Source organism: Lampris incognitus, chromosome 11 (assembly GCF_029633865.1).
Source record: "Lampris incognitus isolate fLamInc1 chromosome 11, fLamInc1.hap2, whole genome shotgun sequence".
NCBI lineage: Eukaryota > Metazoa > Chordata > Actinopteri > Lampriformes > Lampridae > Lampris > Lampris incognitus.
Genome location: NC_079221.1, coordinates 21,180,695 through 21,202,016, shown reverse-complemented (window position 1 = coordinate 21,202,016; position 21,322 = coordinate 21,180,695). Strand labels below are relative to the sequence as shown.

Sequence of the window (21,322 nt, the reverse complement as noted above, 5' to 3'; positions counted from 1 at the left end):
GGTGATCCTACCACTAAATTTCAAGTTTTAGTACATTACAAGAAGAAAGCCACTTTATTGTCATTCTATTCTTACAATGAATGTTCTCTGCATTTAGCCCATCCTATTGTATAGGAGCAGTGAGCAGCTGCAGCACCCAGAGACCAACTCCAGTTCTTCTTTTCATTGCCTTGCTCAGGGGCACAGGCAGGAGTATTAACCCTAACATGCATGTCTTTTTGATGGTGGGAGGAAACCCACACAGATATGGGGGGAACATGCAAACTCCACACAGAAAGGGCCTGGGACAGCCTGGGGTTCGAACCCAGGACCTTCTTGCTGTGAGGCAACAGCGCTAACCACTGGGCCACAGTGCCGTGCAGTGTATGCCATACCCATGGTAGGTCAAAGGCCAGCTTGCATAAGTTTCCCTGTGCCCAGAATGAAAAGGTGAACTTTTGGGGGAAGAAGACCCACAACCATAAAAAGTACCCTACTTTATAGTTGGGGGGGGGGGTTAAACTGTTTCATGTCGCCACTAACCAGTAGCTCCTAAGTCGCTTTGAGGGGATATGGACGTCTCCTCACTCGAAACACACTCAAACAACTTGAAAAAAATGTACAATAAGCATGATGCCCTTCATAAAGTTACCATTACCATTTACCGTTTCCATCCCCTTTGGATTGAGGGTGCCACCAGACATCATTTAGGTGAATTGCCTCTTCTTTCCATGTTTTGTTTCACAAGAAATTTGCATTATGAAGATGCACCTGGGTTGTTTAACTAAGTGAATCTCAAAAGGAGACGGTACTTAAATTTCTTTAAAATAAATCTTTATATGCCATGCGTGCTTTCCCAGTGCAGTGGGCGCTGGATTAAGCTCACACAGCGCAGCAACGATACAAAGGATACAAAGCAGTGGTAGCCATCATTTGCTGCTACATCTGACAGAAACCAGAGTTTAATTTTTAAGTCAGGAGGTCCCGGAACACGGCGGGTCAGAGGGCGAGAAAAAGTCACGGAACGCATCAAAAACTCCACAGTGCTTGAAACACATTGGACGGTGCGCTAGCTATCAAAACCAAACTGTCATCACAAACAGCATGATTTACATTTATTAATCAGCATTGAAAATAATCACTCCAAAGTAGAAACGGCATCTCTCTCTCTCTCTCTCTCTCACACACACACACACACACACTCACATTGACTGTCCCCTCACGTCCCTGTCATTTCCCTTCGGTCTGGATTGCTACAATGGGAGGAAAATGGAATCAGGGTTGAAAGTTCTGTTTACAACCCCGAAAAGCAAGCAGGCTAAGAAACCGAACTAAGTGACATGTTCTGACTGTATCGATCTCTTACGTCAGTACTATCTGTTATCATTAGCGCTATTACCGCCACCCTGTTGATCCCCGAAACAACGTCGACCTGCTTAGTCAGTAAGTCTGACTGACTTACTGGTTTGACGAAATTAAACAAATTTGATTGTCTTTTGACACTTCACCAGTTTCCTCCTCGCTGCTGAGGGTAGCTCACGTACACATATCTGCAGTAGCTCACATGACGTGCACAAAGCCCACACGCTCCAGGCGTCACTGACGTCACCTGACGTCTCTCTTTTTTTGATTTTAAACCAGATTTAAAATGTATCCAAAATAGACAAACAAGCCATGTTTGAGTAACTTCAATGGGAAATAAAAGAATGACAGGAATGACAGAACAGATAACATTAAATACACAAAATTAATTTGCAGATTTTTGATAGTGACGAAGGAGGTGCCGGATCCTCAAATAGGTGCCGGATCCTCAAATAGGTGCCGGTCCCAATTCAGCACCTTTACAGAGCAAAATCGAGGACAATTAAATATTAGCGTACTATGCAAAGCAAAAGAGAGCAATTTATTTGAATTTGTTCATTTTGATTTCATTCAAAGGCTCTTACAAGAAATTAAATAAAATTTCCAAAAATAATTCTGTAACCATACTGTAAAAAAATTAGAGTGCTATCACAACTAAACAAGATCAAAAATATGTTGGTGTGAATGCTTTAAGAAGATGTGAATGTACGTAGTGTGAGAATATCAGAATCAGACTTGGAATTCCCATGTGTATTACATGCAGTAGGAATTGGCATTGTTTGATGTGATTAAGAATACAAGAAAAGTACAGTCAAATAAAATAAAACAAAGTGTGTGTTATGTATATACTACATACATATACGCACACACATGTATAGATCTAAAAATATAAACAGTAAAAGGTAAAGTACAATTAACAAATTTATATACAAACCGCAATGGGAGAGTGGCTGTCAGTGGGGGGTAGGGCACAGTGCTGGGCTTCTCCTGGAGCCCACCATCATCTCCACTGTCTAAAGGGGATTTAGCTCCAGGTTGTTCTGGCTGCACCAGGAAGCCAGGTGGTCCACCTCCTATCTGTAAGCAGACTCATCACCCTCAGAGATGAGTCCGATGACGGTGGCGTCATCCGCAAACTTCAGTAGCTTGACAGATTTGTGTGCAGCTATTGGTGTTGAGTGAGCAGAGCAGAGCAGTGGGGACAGGACGCAGCCTTGGGAGGCACCAATGCTGATGGACTGAGGGTCCAAGACATGCTTCCCCATCTTCACGTGCTGACTCCTGTTGGTCAGGAAGTTAGTGGGGCACATGGAGCTGGGAGAGTATGTCCTAGAGGAGAGCAGGGCTCACTGTGTTGAATGCAGAGCCGAAGTCCACAAACAGGATCCTGGGGTAGGTACCAGGAGAGTCCAAGTGAAGGAGAATCGAATGGAGAGCCATGCTGACTGTGTCATCTGTGGACCTGTTGGCTCTGTATGCGAGCTGTAGTAGATCTGGGAGGGGGATGGTGATGGACTTGAGTTGGGACAGCACAAAGGTGTTCAAAAGTCTTCATCACTACAGAGGTCAAAATCTTAACTTTCCGAATGTGCACAGCTACAGGTGACAAGAGGATGACGAGAGGATTTTGCAGTGCAAGGTTTGTGTAACACCCCCCCCCCCATGTTCCATGGATGGCTTCCTATAAAACCCCAACATTTGTGTGGAAGCTGTGTATATTATTTCATTGCTTACAAAATGCTGCAAATCAAGTGCATATTATAATATGCACTTGACTTGCAGCATTTAATTTACTTTTCAATTCATTTTCCATTAAACTCCTTCTCCTTGCAAACAGTACCCCCTCCTCCCCCTCCCCCTCTGCACCCTCAAAAATGATACATTTGTGTTTTTTCCCACACTCGGGACCAGCACCTGCTCTGATCATGCTCTGACAGTGCTCTGATCATGCTCTGACCATGTCAACCATACTGTATGCATCACACTCTATTTTACAGTGTTATGATGTATAATATAGTATAAACACTTGATTCAAGACTTATGAAACTGTTTAACATGGAATTATGTATTGTATTTCTGATTTTAAACATCAGCTTACCTTAGGAAGAGCAGGATTTATGTTTGGGGAAATGTGCTGCATCTGTGGCTGACTCCTTCAAAATGACTGACCCCCCCCCCCAACCCCTTATGTGACACTTTAAATTAGGACCCATGCAAACATGAACTAAATAAGTGGTTCCATCTCTTAAAATTGCATAGGGTGGCTGCTTTTGACTGGGATCCCAGCAAGAAGCACTAGTAAAAACAGTAGTAAAAAATGTCATTTGTGATGAAAAACCAATATATTTATAGAATACATGTGATATTACATGATAAAATACATTTATTTCAAAGATATGACAAATAAACACTCAGCCTAGCATGAAATTACTTAGGAAATGAATAGGGGTCATTTTTATCCCCACCAAGATTGCCAGACTAGATGGTCAACTTTTGTAAAATCCTGAATAAGGAGCATACAGATAGCACAAAAACTTGATGTGATAGAGTAAATCTGAGCTCAGATTTGGATTCAGCAGCCCAAAATTAGCCAAAACAGTTTCCAAAGTCCATGCAAGAAAAAAAAACTATATTTTTGTAGACCAGTGTTATCTAATACAGTTGGCCCTGTGACCTTTATGACCTCCAGTGTCACTATACTTGTGACACTGAAGGTCTGAGAATTGCAGCAGGAAGTATGAAGTTAGAGACTTGTGTCAATAGCCACTGGTCATGAGTACGAAACTTCCTCTCACTAACAGTGATTTAAAAACAAAAACATTCAGAAATACAGGGTGAGTCCCTTGATGAGGTTTATGTCATGAGCTACATCAAAAAGTGTGACTTGATTTCCCACAAGACATTTCATCCCACAGCCCTGTTCATTGTGAGGAGTCTTAGTTTTGTTTTTTAAGTCATTCATATAGGGTGTTCGCTTTCAAAACAGTTTTGAAAAGTTATTTTAAGATGGAAAAAAATATGTAGTGAGGAAGCTGAAAGGATAGACACTATGGGAAGACTAGCAGTTACAAGCTCAATAATATACTGACTATCTGTAGTTGTAGACTAGGTCCTCTGCTGATGTGTGTCATGTCTAGTAGATGGTTTCTTTTTCTCTTTCTCTGACGACTACTGGTGACCACCATCTGATCTCATGACTAAGCTGTGTCAAGTGATGTGACTTGGGGTAATTTATAGGGAAATTGTGGTTTAGGTAGGTAGGTACAACAATATATGACTTATTTTTTTCAATAAATGCAAGTTAATAGGCAGAAAAATATTATTAATGAAAACATTTCCCATAGACAGATATCTAGAGTTGGTTGGACACAGGACAAAGCCCATTGATACCAAAACACAGCATGGGACAGTTAAACATGAATTGTCATGTCGAGGCTGTAATTAATTCATTTACAGCACCCATGTAATATGGATTTCATCAAGAAGTGCTACTCAGGAGTAGTCTTTAGTCAAACTTGTACCCATAAATAATTGCCATGTGTATTGTAAACACTACTCTTGTACTTGAGCTGTGAGCTGTGTGCGCATTAGGGAAGCAGGATGAGTAGAGGGAGGGGGCATGGCTGCACAACAAGACAGCCTTCGTTCCTCATGTGCTGGGAACAATTTAAGTGCCGCCTGCCAAGACGACAACACGATGACCGGTGAGTAGGCCATTTCTATTCTCAGAGATCATAAAGTTTACAGTTTCACAATTCGACAGTTTCCGAATGTTGTATCTCGTGAGAAAAAATAATTTCTGAAACAGACAAGCGGTGTACATACTCTGAGAAGGATCCAAAAGGGACCACAGCGAGTTAACCTGAGTGTAAAAGGGTTGTACCTACAGACTTTTATTGAAAGGCTAGAAAATGTCTACCCAATGATGTTCATGGTGTCAATTTACAAAGTCTTGCTTTTGGAAAGTTTAATATTTTACTTTACAACAAATACTGTATTCAAGTTGATGAAACACTGCTTTCAACAGATCATTTGGCTGTTTTTCTTTCACACCAATATAAATATAATGAGTTTAAATGGAGTAGCCCCTTGTTTAAACCTCATGTATTGCTTTAAACACATCATGTGCCTTGTTTTGTAACACACCACATGTTACTGACTCAGTATAAGTTCTTATCAGTTGCTCAGAAATGACACACATATTGTGGTACTGAATACATTGTATCGGTACTGACCTCTATTAGAAATTAAAACTGAATATCAAAGTTCCGTACTTAATTTGACTTACTTTTTTCCCCTAATTTTCAGACCCAAACACCTCCCTTTTTTTTTACCCAAACTCCTCCCTTTTGTTTGACAACTTTGGTGAAATTTACGATGAGCTCAACTTCACATATAATGCCTCCGAGTTCACCTTTAACCCCGCTCTCCAGCCCTGCGATCACTTTTTCATCTCGGATGCAATTTCGATTGCTGTCTGCATCTTTTACGTTCTCATCTTTCTGTTGGCAATCCCTGGCAACCTACTAGTGGGGTTAGTGATTGGCCTTAGCAAGCAGGCATTGTCTCCCTCCGATCTCTACCTCCTCCACCTGGCAGTGGCAGACATGGTGCTGGCAATCACCCTCCCTTTCTGGGCTACCTCCATCACCCAGGGGTGGGTGTTTGGAAACGGCATATGCAAAATAGTCAGTATCCTCCAAGAGCTTAGCTTCTACTCTAGCATCCTCTTTCTGACTTGCATCAGCGTGGACCGTTACCTCGTCATTGTGAGGGCCATGGAGGTGCGAAAGGCCAGCAGGCGCCTGGTCAGCTGGGGAGTTTGTGCTGCTGTGTGGTTTGGTGGAGGGCTGTTGTCTCTTCCAGGATTATATAATACTGCTGATCATTCCAACAGCTCTCAGATTGCATGCATTGAGGTCTACAACAAAAACAGTGCTGAAGATTGGAGGCTTGCTACCAGAGTTCTCAGACACACCCTGGGCTTTGTTATCCCCCTGGCCATCATGTTGACCTGTTATTGGGTGACCATCCAGCGCCTCCTGCAAACTCGTGGAGGGTTCCAGCGACAGCGGGCCATGAGAGTGATCGTAGCCGTGGTCGTTGCCTTCATTCTTTGTTGGACACCTTACCATGTGGTAGTAATGGCTGATACCTTTTTCCGGTTGAAGATAGTGCCGTACGAGTGCCTGACCTGGCACGCAGTGGATAAGGCCATGTTTACCACCCAGAGTCTGGGCCTGCTACACAGTTGTGTCAACCCGGTGCTGTATGCTTTCGTGGGAGAGAAATTTAGGGGAAGGTTGGTGCAGATGCTGAGGAAGGCAGGTATGCTGGAGAGAGCATCAGTGTCAAGATCCAACAGGTCCTCATTGTCATCAGAAATCACATCCACATTCATGTGAGAGCACTGAAGGGGACATGAGTGTGTGTTCTTTTTGAGTTTGCATTTTCTTTTGTGTCTGTTAGCTGTTAAATATTACATTATGTGTCTAACTCAGTCTGGCCTTCAAACAGTGCAGTCTTAAGGTCTGTTCACACCAAGTCTGATACAACAAAACGACACGAAATAATGAAATATATGAAAAACAATTTTTTCGCACCAAAGCATTCACAAACTTTTCAACATCTGCTGAAAGAAGTTAGAATAACAGAAATAACAAGGAGTCCACAAGTTGCAGCATCGACAATGAGGTCATGATATTTCTTATCGAGCAGATGAAAGGAAAAGATGGCGAAACTGGGTACATCCCATTTTTTAAAAACAGGTAGCTACATGGGGAGTTCCACAAACTGATTCAAGAGCTGCAGCTGTACCATGACCATGCTGAGTTCCTCTCTGAAGAAAGAAGGTCCAGACTATCGGGACCTGATCAACCCGGAGCAGCATCTGGCCATGTGTTTATGATGATTTGGCTCATGTCTTACTACAGTATGTGTGATTATTGTATTAATTGCAGAGCTATGTGATGCTAAGTCTGGCTTCGTTTACACCACTGATAATAATGAGGGAAAGCATTGGCACATTAACAGACCTTCTCACTCTCCTTTTCTCTCTCTCTCTCTCTCTCACATATACACACACACACACACACACACACACAAGTTAAATCCACTTCCATTTGGTTCTACAGCTCCCAAAATGGTCATAATTTAAACTTCACAATATCAACAAGTGGAGACTTCCAGGGCCTTTTTTTTCTGACGAGTATACCTCCAGCTACAAGCAAAAAAGAATGAATATTAATGCATGCACACATGAAGGCACGTCAACCTGCATGTCACTATTGCAGGCTATTGGTGTCAGTAGTGGACTAAATTTTAGACAAAATAACTCAACGTGTTTTTTTTGTGTTTGTTTTTTTAAAGACTGTTGTTATTGGCACTATGCTGATACCTAAGCACAATGCCATCGTGGCTGTCAGTTCACAGTTCCCTCACCCCAAGTTAACAGAGCACATCTACCATATGGCCTCTATCAACTCTGTGTTTGAGTAACAGCACGCTGAAACCAATGTAGTGTGTTGGTGTGAACAGACCTCAACAGTCAAACTTCTCTACTGATTCGGTAACGTGCAATTCTTTGTAAGACTCTGACCTTTTCTTGGTTTGTAAATAACTCATTTGTAAATAGTTGAATAGGTTTTCCATTTTTACCAAAGTTCCCCCCCCCCACATGCACCAATTATGAAAGGCGAATTGTATAGCGTTGATGTCACAGAGGGACACAGCTCCATGACATCAACTTTCATCTTTAGGTTAAAAACAAATATTTCCAAGTAGCGCTTAATGAATCATACATACCTTCAAGGCATGAGACCAAAGCAAAAGACTACTTCTCCTAAGCCTTTATTTCTCACATTTGTATTCGGTTTCATATTTAATCAGTGAGGATAAGGACCTTCCCACCAGTCATCATCTTCATGTGTTTAAAAAACTGCTTGCCTTTTTGTTTTTTATTTCCAGCACTGTGCATTTCTGCACTCACTGAATTGTCGTGATTATGTCACAGACCGTATACCCAAAACTGAATGTTTCCCATGTTTAAATGTCCAAGCTACACGACACTCCCTGGCTCGCTCGCTTGCTCATGCACACAAGCAGTGTTTGAATGTCATAATCAATACTTGTGAACTGCTTTTCATTAAAAATCATAAAGCAAAGAATTAGAAATCTGTGAATGGCACAAAATTGACACCTCATCGAGTTAACAGGTCAGAGATATGTTAGTAGTTTGTTTGCCCAAAATCCAGACTAAACCTTGTGACTTTAGTTAGGGTTATATGCTTGTGCAACAAACCTCAAAGACAGGGGTTCTCAAATGCATTACTTAAAGGATTGCATCTGATTTTTATTCAAGGTCAGCGGTCCAGAACAATTGGCAAATAACAAATAATTAATCAAATCACGTATAACGTTTGTTATGAGTTATATAAATGTAATGATTATTATTATTATTATTAATGTTCTGAGAAGACCCGCCCTACTCTGCCTCTGATTGGCTCTAACCCTGACCAAAACTCATGTGCTGGTAGGCTCCTCGTTACTGTCATTTATGGTCACACCAGTTTCTGTCCTCTGCTCTGTTTCAATGACCCCCCCCACACACACACACACAAAGCGGAGCAGAGGAGAGACAACGAACCAAGTGAAGGCAAGACTCCCATGCACAACTACACCCATGATGTTAGTGTAAGTGCAATAAAAGCGTTGCAACACCCCTAAAGCAAATCCTCTGGTGTAATGTTAATGTGTATCTCGGCAGCAACAACACACACAATAGGAGACGTTACACTTCATAACGTATTCTATTCATAACACAAGGTATGGGCTGGGTCCGGATTTACTTGCCGTTTGGTCCGGAGGCAGACCGAGGTCCGGCCTTCGAGAAGTCCTGCTCTAAGATGAAATGTGGTCAGGCCTTTGAATGTGAATGTAAAAGACTATAAAACTATCGGCATGGTTGACAAACGAATTCAAACGAATGAGAAAATGCAACAGAAGGGTCTGGAGGTACTCCATTAGTTGGTTGCATTTGAGTGGTGCCTAAATCAAGGTGGTTGATCAACTTTTTTGAAACCTTTAAATCTTTTAGTGCTTTAAAAACTAGTAAAGCTAAAATATGAGTCACTTATTTTACAGACACTGCATATTCCAACTAAAATAATCAAATCTGTGTTTTTTCTGGATTTTCCTTTTGTAAACACCTGTCCAAGCTGAGTATATTTGTATATTATGTACGTTTTGTTAACATTTGTTGTGATTTGATCAGCTATCTCCATTCTGAACCCATCTAGATCTCAGATGCTGATATCTTTAAAACATGTAAAATAGATGATAAATAAATTCCAGTTATTGCGAATAACAAGATTTACATACATTTTTATGATGACCATGCCTCAAGTAACAGTATTAGCTTCAGCAAAAATTAAAAAAAAAAAAAAATCATTGTATTTTTATTTTGGTTTTTCAATTTAAAGTGTTACCTCTACAATGTGAGTGTTTAATGATTTTTCATCACGTTCAACGACTTAATTTATTTTGTGTGTGCACCATTGAACTTAATTGTGAAAACAACATTTTAAAGATCTCTTTTTCAAGCATGTAAATCCGCACTCCTCCCTTCTCACGTTTGATTTAAAGGAAACCGGAAGACCCATTTCACAAGGTTGATGTGTAACTCAATTACAACATTTAAAATAAACAGACAAACGTTTCAACAGAAAAGGTAATTTTTTTAATTTTCGATACGTGTACATATGGTGAAATACTGTTTTGTTACAATATACTGCCCACCGTGTGTTGTGTGAACAACTTTTCTAAATACGTTATCAGTGTAGCTTTCTAACAAACAATCACTTAATTTCATTTCAAGTTTTCTGAGCAGTGTTCAAATCAAAGCCTTTGTTGAGTGGCGTAACAGGTTCGAAGTGTACTATTGCATCATCTCATTTTGTCTGCATCAACAAGTTTCCAAGAGGCAGGCCAACACACCATGCCTTGGTATGGTTATCTCTGCTCCAGCTGTGTTTTAAGTGTTTGCATTCCTCTTCTCGGGGCAGGAGATTCTATAGAAGGGTATTATAGTAGCATTGTGTATTATATGCCTTCCATTATAAATGCACTGAGGAGCCAAAACATTATGACCGCTCAGGTAAACCGAATAATGTTGATCATCTCCAAACAAGGGTACATCTCAAGGTCTGGGTAGATGAGACAGTAAGCGAACAATCAGTTCTTGTAGTCCACATGTTGGATGCAGGAGAAATGGGCAGGAGTAAAGACCTGAGCGACTTTGACAAGGGCCAAATTGTTATGGCCAGACAACTGGGTCAGACTATCGCTGAAACAGCAAGGCTTGTGAGGGGCTCCTGGTCAGCAGTGGTGAGAACAAGGACAAACCACAAACTGGCGACAGGGTGTTGGATGCCCAAGGTTCATTGTAAATAGTGTTTCAGTATAAACACCGCTACTAAAATGGGTGATATCAGGTAATGTTTGGACCAGATGATCAGAAGATGAGAGATGGTAGCTGTTTGCACAACAAGAAGGAAGTCACATGAACGCATGAACTAATTTTCAAGGTAAGATCATTTTTTCTGTTACCTTTTGGTTTTATTTACTCAGAAAAGTAGAATGAAACAAGGCAGACATGTAAATTGACCTAAAAAAATTGGAATAATTCACAAAATGGTACTTATCAATCCCTTTTCCTTTTGTTTTTATATTTATACTTTCCCCAGTTCCACTAGTTTTTAGCTATTTTTCTTATTAATATGTTTACTTTGCACTTTTAGTATTACTTTAATGTATGTTGGTTTATACTATTATTAGTGATTGGTTCTAGTATAATTTGGTGTTGGTTAGGCTATAGGACTCTCACTTTGAAACCAGGGCTTTTATTTTGGCATTAATGCTCTTATTTAAGACTCCTGAAAGTACCAGTGTAAATTAAACTTAACAATAAAACAGATCAATAAAAATGAAAAAAATATATCGAAATACCTCCATCTAAAACACTTAAATTCTAAACAATTGATCAAGTATCAGCACAACCAAATGTTAACAGTGTGAATATACATGAACCCACACTCACTCGAGACGAATGGCGTTTTGACTCAGTCTGCTCTGCTGTGAACTAAATGGGGATCAGTGTGAAACCAGTTTGGTCCATGTGGTTGTTGAACCCACTCACTGCTGGTCTTCCAGCATGTAGGAATGAAAATGGGGAAGAAGAAAAAACACTTGTCCTACCATCGCTGTAGAAAAGCACAAATGAACTCTTTCCTTCTCTTTCAAATCACAGGTCACTCACATGGATGCTCTCCAGGGAGAACAAGCAGGTCGCAGACGAATCCAATATCCAACTAACAGGAGTTTGATTCCAATAATGACATAAAAAACAGCATTGAAAACAAAGCCAAAAGATTCATTGGCAGAATGTTTTAAATAATTACATTCACTCGCCCTATAAGGCTATCGCTAGTGGGTTTATCTCGTCGCGCATGCACGCAGCACTGAAAATAATAAAGTCCCAAAACCTGTCTATACAGTGAGACGAGGCTGCCATTTTTCTTCAGCAAGCGCAAGCACTGAAGAGTAATGTTTACAATAAGCAAAAACATGGTTTTCGACCTATGCGGGGTTTGTCTTGGCCCAGAACACGCCAGCCTGGCTCTTAACCCCGCATGCATCATGTCGTTACTGCACTCGGCTGCACCAGGATGAGAAGCACAGGTGTATTGACGCCTTCACCGTCAGTACACCTGTGTTGCCAGTGCAGGAGGACTTCTCATTTCAGGAAGCCTTGCGGGTCTTGGACCCACTTAGGGAGTGTGGTGTATTGGATCGAGCACTCGGTGCTCGATTGTGTTGGACTGTCACCACTACTGAGTTCTGTAATACACTGGTCGAGCCCAGTAGTGTGTGATGTCTCCGTCATTAAAGATCAGACTTGTGCCGCATCCTCGTCTCCGTGTACTTATATATAATAGTGATTAAGTTAGTAACCCACGAATAGTAACACTACAATAGTGTGCATAAGAGAAGTCACAACATGGTGTCAGAAGACGGAGTTACGGTATAATTCGAGGGCGGTACTTCAACGAGTTCGCTGGTAGCTGAGGCAGCTAGCTAACACGTGCTAGCCTGAGCACAAATATGGAACAGTTCAAGCCGCCACCACCGCTGATACTTACCGGGAATGTCGCAGAAAACTGGAGAAGATGGGAACAGCGTTTCCAGCTGTACATGACCGCTTCAGGTGCGTTGGATAAGGAAGAGACGGTTAAAATAGCCATTCTGCTTCACACCATCGGCGAGGAGGCGCTGGAAGTGTATAACGCACTCACCATCATCCCAGAAGGAGACGACGAATCGATGCAGGACGTTCTGAAAGCCATCAAGGACTACTGCAGCCCTCGGAAGAACGTCGTGTTCGAACGCCATCAATTCTGGCCGCACACGATGTCAGCAGGAATATCGGTGGACAGATTCATCACAGAGCTGCGCCAGAAGAGCAAAGACTGTGAGTTTGGCAGACATGAAGATGACATGATAAGGGATAAATTAGTGTTGAGCATAAATGATGCCCGTTTGAAAGAAAGACTGTTACGTGATAATGAGCTTACTTTGCGCAGGGCCGTAGAGATATGTAGATCAGCCGAGCTCGCTAAGTCACAAATACAAGCGATGCAGACGTCACATGTTGTCCAAGACGCCTCAGTGGAGGCATTGAAGAAAGCAATAGGGCAAACGCGCACTGGCAGCTGGAACAAGAACAAAACGAGCAGCAAGAGGCATGTAGCAACAACTCTCTGCCACAAGTGTGGAAATAAACATGAGCCCCGTCAATGCCCAGCTTATGGTGCAGTGTGCCACAAATGTGGTAAGAACAATCATTTTTCCAAGGTGTGTAAATCAAGCACTGAAAAAAGTGGCAATTACAAGACAAAGACAGTGCATAATCTAGAAAGTGAAATTGATTCCTTATATATAGGCATGATTGGAAAATACAAAAACAAAGCAGCCCACCAAGCTAAAGGCACTGTATGGCGTGAAACAGCCACGGTCAGAGGCGTAGCAATTAACTTCAAGTTGGACACAGGCGCCGATGCAAATGTGCTTCCTATGCGCGTATTCCGGCAGCTACCAGGTCCCGTTCAGTTACGGCCCACAAAGACTGTGCTGATTGCTTTTGGTGGTGCACGACTACCCTCAGATGGTGTTGCATCTCTAGATTGCCGCACGTCTAAGCATACGGCTATATTGGCCTTCCATGTGTCTAGCCGAGCTGACAAGCCAATCCTGGGTGGAGATGCGTGTGAAGAGCTGCAGCTGGTGAGAAGAGTCGAGGTGCTTGCAGTGGAGTCCCCACAACCAGCAAAACCTCCGGCCACCAAAGAGGAGCTGCTGCAGAGGTATGCGGAGGTCTTCACAGGATTAGGCGAATTTCCTGGAGTTCATCACATACACATTGACCCCAGCGTCACGCCTGTGATTCACGCGTGCAGGAACGTACCACTCTCCATCACGGACTCACTAAGAGAGACACTCACAGACTTGCAGAACAGGAAAGTCATAACTCCTGTCAATGAACCTACAGAATGGGTGAACAGTCTTGTTGCCACAAAGAAAAAAAATGGTGCGCTAAGGGTATGTTTGGATCCTAGCAACCTGAATGAGGCAGTCAAGCGTCAACACTACTCCATTCCTACACCGGAAGACGTGCGCAGCAGGCTAACAGGAAAATCCATCTTCTCCATCCTAGATGAAAAGGATGGATACTGGCAGATCAAGCTAGATGAGCCGTCGTCTAAGCTATGCACCTTCAACACGCCGTGGGGCTGGTTCCGCTTCCTCAGACTCCCATTCGGGATCAAATCGGCCAGCGAAGTGTTTCAACAAAAGAACTGTGAGACCTTCGGCGATATCCCAGGTGTGTACAATATAGCAGACGACATGATCATCGCAGCGTCATCAGAGCGGGAACACGATGAAATCCTGCAGAAAGTAATGGAGAGGGCCAAGACCGCACATGTGAAATTTAACAGGGACAAGATCCAGTTTAAAGTTGATACTGTAAAGTACATGGGACACGTCATTACGGCAGCAGGACAGAGAGCTGACGACACAAAGATCAAAGCGATTGTCGACATGCCAACCCCGGAAGACAAACAAAGTCTCCAACGTCTGCTGGGAATGACAAAATTCCTAGCGCAATACATACCAAACGAAGCCTCACTCACGGCACCCCTCAGACAGCTGCTCAAGAAGGATGTAGCATGGCAATGGTGCCCGCACCACAGCTCAGCGCTAAAGGCACTAAAGACCACCCTCACACAAGCTCCTGTGCTGAGATACTACGATCACAAGCAGCCTCTCACTCTACAAGCAGACTCCTCAAAGGATGGACTGGAAGCCTGTCTGATGCAGGACGACCGCCCAGTGTGCTATGCCTCACGAGCGCTCACCGACACAGAAAAGAGGTACGCACAGATAGAGAAAGAGTTGCTCGCTATAGTGTTTGCTGCTAAGAGATTCCACCAGTATGTCTACGGCAGACCAGTAACTGTCCAGTCCGATCATAAGCCTCTGGAGGTCATCATGTGCAAGCCGCTGAGCAAAGCACCTGCGCGGCTGCAAGGTATGCTTTTACAACTGCAGAGGTATGATCTGAGTGTAACATACACACCAGGCAAGCACATGTACATTGCCGACACACTCTCACGCGCTACAGCTAGCAGAGAAGGTGACCATATTGATGAAAACCCTTGTGATGAGAGAGTTGTGTATGCCTTGGATGCCACAGATGCCTTGAGCGAGGAAACACTCAGCCAATTAAAGAAAGCAACGGCAGCAGATAGCGTGCTGCAAGCTGTGTGTGAGAAACACAAGAAAGGCTGGCCCATGAAAAAGAAAAGTTTGGACAGAAAACTACACGCCTATTGGGCAGTAAAGGACATTATAAGCATGGAAGATGACATTGTCTTGGTCGGAGACAAAATCATCATACCCCAGAGCTTCAGGAGCACGATTTTGGAGAAGCTGCATCTTGCACACCAAGGAGTGCAGCGCACAAAAGCCAGAGCAAGAAAGTCTCTCTACTGGCCTGGCATGGCACAAGATATAGAGGCAATGGTGGAAAAGTGCGTGCAATGCCAGCAGCTACAGCCCAAACAGCAGGCTGAGCCACTTATGCCGCATCAGGTCCCAGAACTGCCATGGATGAAAGTCGGAGCTGACATCTTCGAGGACTGGACGTATCACCTGCACAAATGTTGATGGGGAGAGTTCTACGAAGTACACTTCCGTGCTCCAGTGCTGTGCTGACACAATCAGTCCCACAGCACATTCACAGCAAGATCCGGAACCTGCAGTTCCGCCAAAACAACGTTACGACCAGTGTGCAAAGCCCCTGCCAGTGTTGACCCCAGGAGACACCATACACATGCAAACGCGGCGCGGCTGGGAGCCTGCCGTTGTCATCCGACAGCGAGATGAACCACGGTCCTACACTGTGCAGACACCGGCTGGGAGGATGCAAAGAAGGAACAGGTGACATCTGAGGAAGATACATCCGAGCCTATTCAGAGACACGGACAGTGAGGAACATTTTGACCCAGAGGTACAACCCTCACCCTCACAAGCGCCTGTGCCAGTCGACTCACCACCACATGACCTGCCACCACACGACCCTCCTCCGGTGACTACAGGCAGTACACCCACATGCTACACAAAGTGCGGCAGAGCAGTTAGGCGCCCTGCCAGATACAATGACTAACCTCAGGGTTATTTTGTGTGATCATTCAAGTGTTTATTAAGAAAAAGAAAAAAAAGAAGGTGAAACAAAGAATACAAGGTGTGTTTAACCTGAAATGTTGCAAGATTGCTGAATGTTCAAAATGTTTACATGCTAACCACCAGAATGTGAAAAGGAAATGGTTTATGTTGTTTAATGAGAGTCATCTGTCATTTAAAAAACATGCTTTATTAATCATTGAAGTATGCAAGTAGAAAAGACTTGTTCAGTGTTGATGCCATAGTGTTAATGGTTCGGTAAAGGGTCTACTGTTGAAGCAACTGATGAGTAGGCCACATCTCAGTTGGAAAAGAGGGATGTGGTGTATTGGATCGAGCACTCGGTGCTCGATTGTGTTGGACTGTCACCACTACTGAGTTCTGTAATACACTGGTCGAGCCTAGTAGTGTGTGATGTCTCCGTCAGTAAAGATCAGACTTGTGCCGCATCCTCGTCTCCGTGTACTTATATATAATAGCGATTAAGTTAGTAACCCACGAATAGTAACACTACAATAGTGTGCATAAGAGAAGTCACAACAGGGAGCAGGAGTCGGACGACTCTGCCCCTTCTATTCATGGTTCGCCGTGCAGTTTGCCTCTGGACTCTCTCCTCCAAGCGGAGGAGCCGGTGCCACGAGACGAGCCAGTAGAGACATGCCAAAGGGACCTTGGGGTGTCGTTCTTGACCCCGACCAGCTTGCCAGCAATTGGCGGTCTTCTCAATTGAGTTGCCTGGGATTATTAAGCGGGCAGCAGTTTACAAAAATCTCCTCGTACCGCCAGAACAAGAACTTGCTCCGTCAGACGAGATTGGTGAGGATTTTCTCTTGGATCGAACGACCAAGCGAGATCCCGTTTGGCCCCGCTTTCCAGCCATCCGGAGATATCAAGAAGGTGTGACGCGAACCCAGGTCTCCCGCACCACGGGTAATTACGTTAACTAAAGGGTCCAACCCGTTAGCCAAGGGCTAGCGAGCCTATTTATCCATGCACGTTACACTACCCCCCCTTCGGGAAGCGCGTCCCCGCGGTTAAGCATATCAGCTCCTTCATGCCTCTGGGTGCATGCGCTTCCGATGGCCTCACAGTCTCACCATCCCACTTCTGACACCAATGTAGCGAATTCGGGGGGCAGCCAGGAATCGTCGCAGCCGGGACGAGAACCCGGGTCTACTGGTGAGGGAGACACGGGTTTTTATTTTTGTGGTGCAGGAGACACGGGTTCGCGTCCCAGCTGCAGCGGTTCCGGACTACCCCCCGAATTCGCTGCATTGGTGTCAGAAGTGGGATGGTGAGACCGTGAGGCCATCAGAAGCGCGTGCGGAAGGTGTGAGGGAGCCGATATGCTGAAGCGCGGGGACGCGCTTCCCGAAGGAGAAGGGTAGTGTAATGTGCACGGATAAACAGACTCGCTAGCCCTTGGCTAATGGGTCAGACACTTTAGTCGACTGGTTAACGTTGTCGCCCGTGGTGCGGGAGATACGGGTTTGCATCCCGGCTGAGGCAGTGCCCTCCATTGGAAGCGCTTCCTGAAGGAGGGGGTGTAGTGTAACGTGCACGGATAAATAGGCTCGCTTAGCCCTTGGCTAACGGGTCGGACCCTTTAGTCGACTGGTTAATGTAGTCGCCCGTGGTGAGGGAGACCCGGGTTCGCGTCCCAGCTGTGGTGGTTCCCGACTGCCCCCTGAATTCGCGACAGTATAGACCAGGGATGAGCAACATGATCCAGAAAGGGCCACTATGGGTGCAGGTCTTTGTTCCAACCAAGCAGTTACACACCTGATTCTATTAGTCAACCAATAGTCTGCTAAGGACCTTGATTTGTAGACTCAAGTGTGTAACTGCTTGGTTGGAACAAAGACCTGTACCTACACCGGCCCTTTTTCTGGATCATGTTGCCCATCCCTAGACAGATTGCGGCTCTAAGTGGGGCCCACTGTTAGGTGGGTGTGGACTTAAATCTTTTCAGAGCTGCGAGCGTCCGGGTAGCATAGCGGTCTATTCCGTTGCCTACCAACATGGGGATTGGTGGTTCAAATCCCCGTTACCTCCGGCTTGGTCGGGCGTCTCTACAGACAGAATTGGCCGTGTCTGCGCGTGGGAAGCCAGATGGGGGTCTGTGTCCTGGTCGCAGCACTAGCGCCTCCTCTGATCGGTCGGGGTGCCTGTTCGGGGGGGAGGGGGAACTGGGGGGAATAGCGCGATCCTCCCATGTGCTACATCCCCCTGGCGAAATTTCTCACTGTGAGGTGAAAAGAAGCAGCTGGAGACCCCACATGTATTGGAGGAGGCATGTGGTAGTCTGCAGCCCTCCCCGGATCAGCACAGGGGGGGAACGGCCGGGACAGCTCAGAAGAGTGGGGTAATTGGCCAAGTCCAATTGGAGAGAAAAGGGGAAAAATAGATGTATCCTCCCCTGCACTGAAACTCTGACATTGTATTGTTGTAAAAAAAAAAAACAATTGTACATGATAATAAATGAATATGTTCCCAAAAAAAAAAGAAAAAAAAAGAACTGTGGATACGGCGCTGCTGCTCAGCCTTGCAGCCATTTTTTCCAGTGGTCACTCGCGGTATTGCAGCAAAAAATCCCCTGCGGCACAAAAAGCATTTTCCCCATGGACCACCATTGTAAAAGAGACGCCCGTAAAACTGTTGACAGGACACCTGCAGATATAATCATGGTCAATTATTACTCTTTGTATTGTATTAAGCCACTGGGTTTTAATCTTTTCAAAAGATTTCCAAAGCCCAGAAAAATATTTTTTTCCTGCATGACGTCACGGCTGTGTACGAGCACTCTACGCGCGGTCATGTTGTGTCTCGGGAAGGAGGATCTTTGCTAGGTTAAACAACAGAGTTGGGTAAGTTACTTCCAAAATGTAATATATTACATATTACTAGTTACTTTCATTTAAAAGTAATAAGTTACACTACAATATTACTTTATGTGTAGAGTAATTAGTTACTGATTACATATTACTTTTTGTTACTTTCACCAACCTAAACACCGAAACCTAGGCATTAAAAAATCAAAGCACATACTACTTTTTTCATGGCGAATAATGGAAGCACAGAAACTCAGATTAACTGAAGCTGATTACACATAATTACGTCACAACAAACAAATACATGACAAGACACAAAATATATTTTTCTATGCTTTTTTTAATTGCTTGGACTTCAATAACTTCATGTTAGAGCGTCACTAAACATACAGCCACCAGAAGGGCATTCATTTTTTTCCATCCCTGAAATAGTATGGGACCAACAGCAACAAATATTAGTGCATCATTCATTAATGATAAAATATGGTTCACTTCAGTCCTGGATGAAGAAAAAAAAAATATAACCTCACCTTCATTAAATAAACAAGTGCATAGCTTGTAGTGTAGGCTATTATTTCAACAACAACAAAAAACACTACAGCCAAACAGGGTAGACCTGCATACAAGCAAGGGAAACATACAGCCTTATAAAAGCTGACAGTAATAATAAATGATAAATAAAAATAAACTATAGAAGGCAATTAGCCTTGACCAAAGGCTTCACTACATACTGCTAAAGAACTTGTTAAAATGCAGCAGGAGTAGGTGCTGAAAGCGTGCTTCACTGAGACGGTTTCTCTAAGTCTTTCCACTGGTGCACTGGATGGTGTTGCTGTGTTATAGCGGAGTGCCACTTTTTTAATTCGTGGAAACTTGTGCAGGCTTTCCATCACAGGATCAGATTTGAGATAATCCACCTGCCATTTAGGGTAACCCTAAATGGCAGGGGAGGTAACCCTAAATGGTAGGTGAGGGTAACCCTAAACGGTAGGTGAGTTCCATCTGGTTACAGTAGGAACAATCAACTTTTTACTGCTGATCTCTTCCAGGTACTCTGATGCTATTGTAGAGCGGCTGGCCTTTGTCCATAGTGCAGAACATTTGCCTGTAACACTACGATACACAGCCTTGGATTCTGAATTAGATGACAGCCATTTATCTACCTCATTGTTTGCAATTAGATTTAGTGTATGGGCTGCACATTTAAAGTGGGGAGGCAGTTTGCATGTACTGTTTTCAGCATTTTCATTGGTGGTGGAGAGCACACTGTGCAGGTCTGTAAAGGTCACCTCACCACCTTCCTCCATCTCCTCCTCATCAGACTCAGACTGTGCTTGCTGCTGTTGAAACTCCTTGAACGCCTTTACAAAATTACTCCCATTGTCTGTCACACATGCAGTCACTTTGTTGTTGGTCAGTCCATATTGGGAAAAAATGTCCTCCAGCTCTGTTGCAATTGCATCATACGTGTGTCGGCCCCTGAATCTTCTACAAGCTATAGCTGCCTTTTCTCATTGTAAGGTACCTGTCATAAGAAACGGAGAGATAGTTGAGTTTGCTTTATCAAAATAATCCAGTCATCTTGTACACCAAACATGTGACTGCTCTCCTGAATGTATAGTTGAACTGACTCACATGCGTGCTGTGTATCTACATCACTATCTACAGTAGACTATTTACCAATGAACCTGTCAATCAACATAAATATTAATAATAATATAACAACAATAATAATACCAGTATAGTATTTATAGAGCTCTTTTCCATCAAAAAGATGCTCAAAACTCTGTGGGAGAGGGGGAAGGGCACATCTCATCACAACCAAATACATTGACTGTACCTTCATCGATCCAGTGAACAGTCACTCCCAGGAAACTCTTGTTATTGCTGCTCCATATATCAGCTGTTGCTGACACATAGTCCTGGGCATCTAATTTATTCTTCAGCTGTTTTTCCATCGCTGCATAGGCCTTGTCCAAATCCTTGGCAAAGGTTTTTCGATCTGGTAGTACATGCTGAAAAATAATAAGATGGCAAACACTACACGTTACCCTTTTTGTTTGTTTCATATCAGCTCCTTCACGCCTCAGGGCGCATACGCTTCCGATGGCCTTACGGTCGCTCCATCCCACTTCTGACACCAATGTAGCGAATTCGGGGGATAACGCAACCACAGGAACTGCCTCGGCCGGGAAGCGAACCCGTATCGCCCGCACCGCAGGAGACATCGCTAACCGCTCGACTAAAGGGTCAGACCCGCCAACTGTTGTAGGGTAATGTTATGCAGCCAACAGCTCCCCCTGGGGGCACTGATTGATGTATACTTGCCCTGTGTAACATGCCTCAGTTGC

At 43.9% G+C, this 21,322-nt stretch overlaps 1 protein-coding gene across 1 annotated transcript; it reads left to right on the top strand.

Annotated features, from left to right (window-relative positions):
* Positions 1-4,960: 4,960 nt before the first annotated feature.
* LOC130120319 (C-X-C chemokine receptor type 2-like) lies at positions 4,961-6,746 on the top strand. The gene is made up of 2 exons (XM_056288869.1): positions 4,961-5,045; positions 5,650-6,746. Exons 1-2 carry the CDS (start codon positions 4,961-4,963, stop codon positions 6,744-6,746), a joined length of 1,182 nt encoding a protein of 393 aa, XP_056144844.1.
* The last annotated feature ends 14,576 nt before the right edge of the window (positions 6,747-21,322 follow it).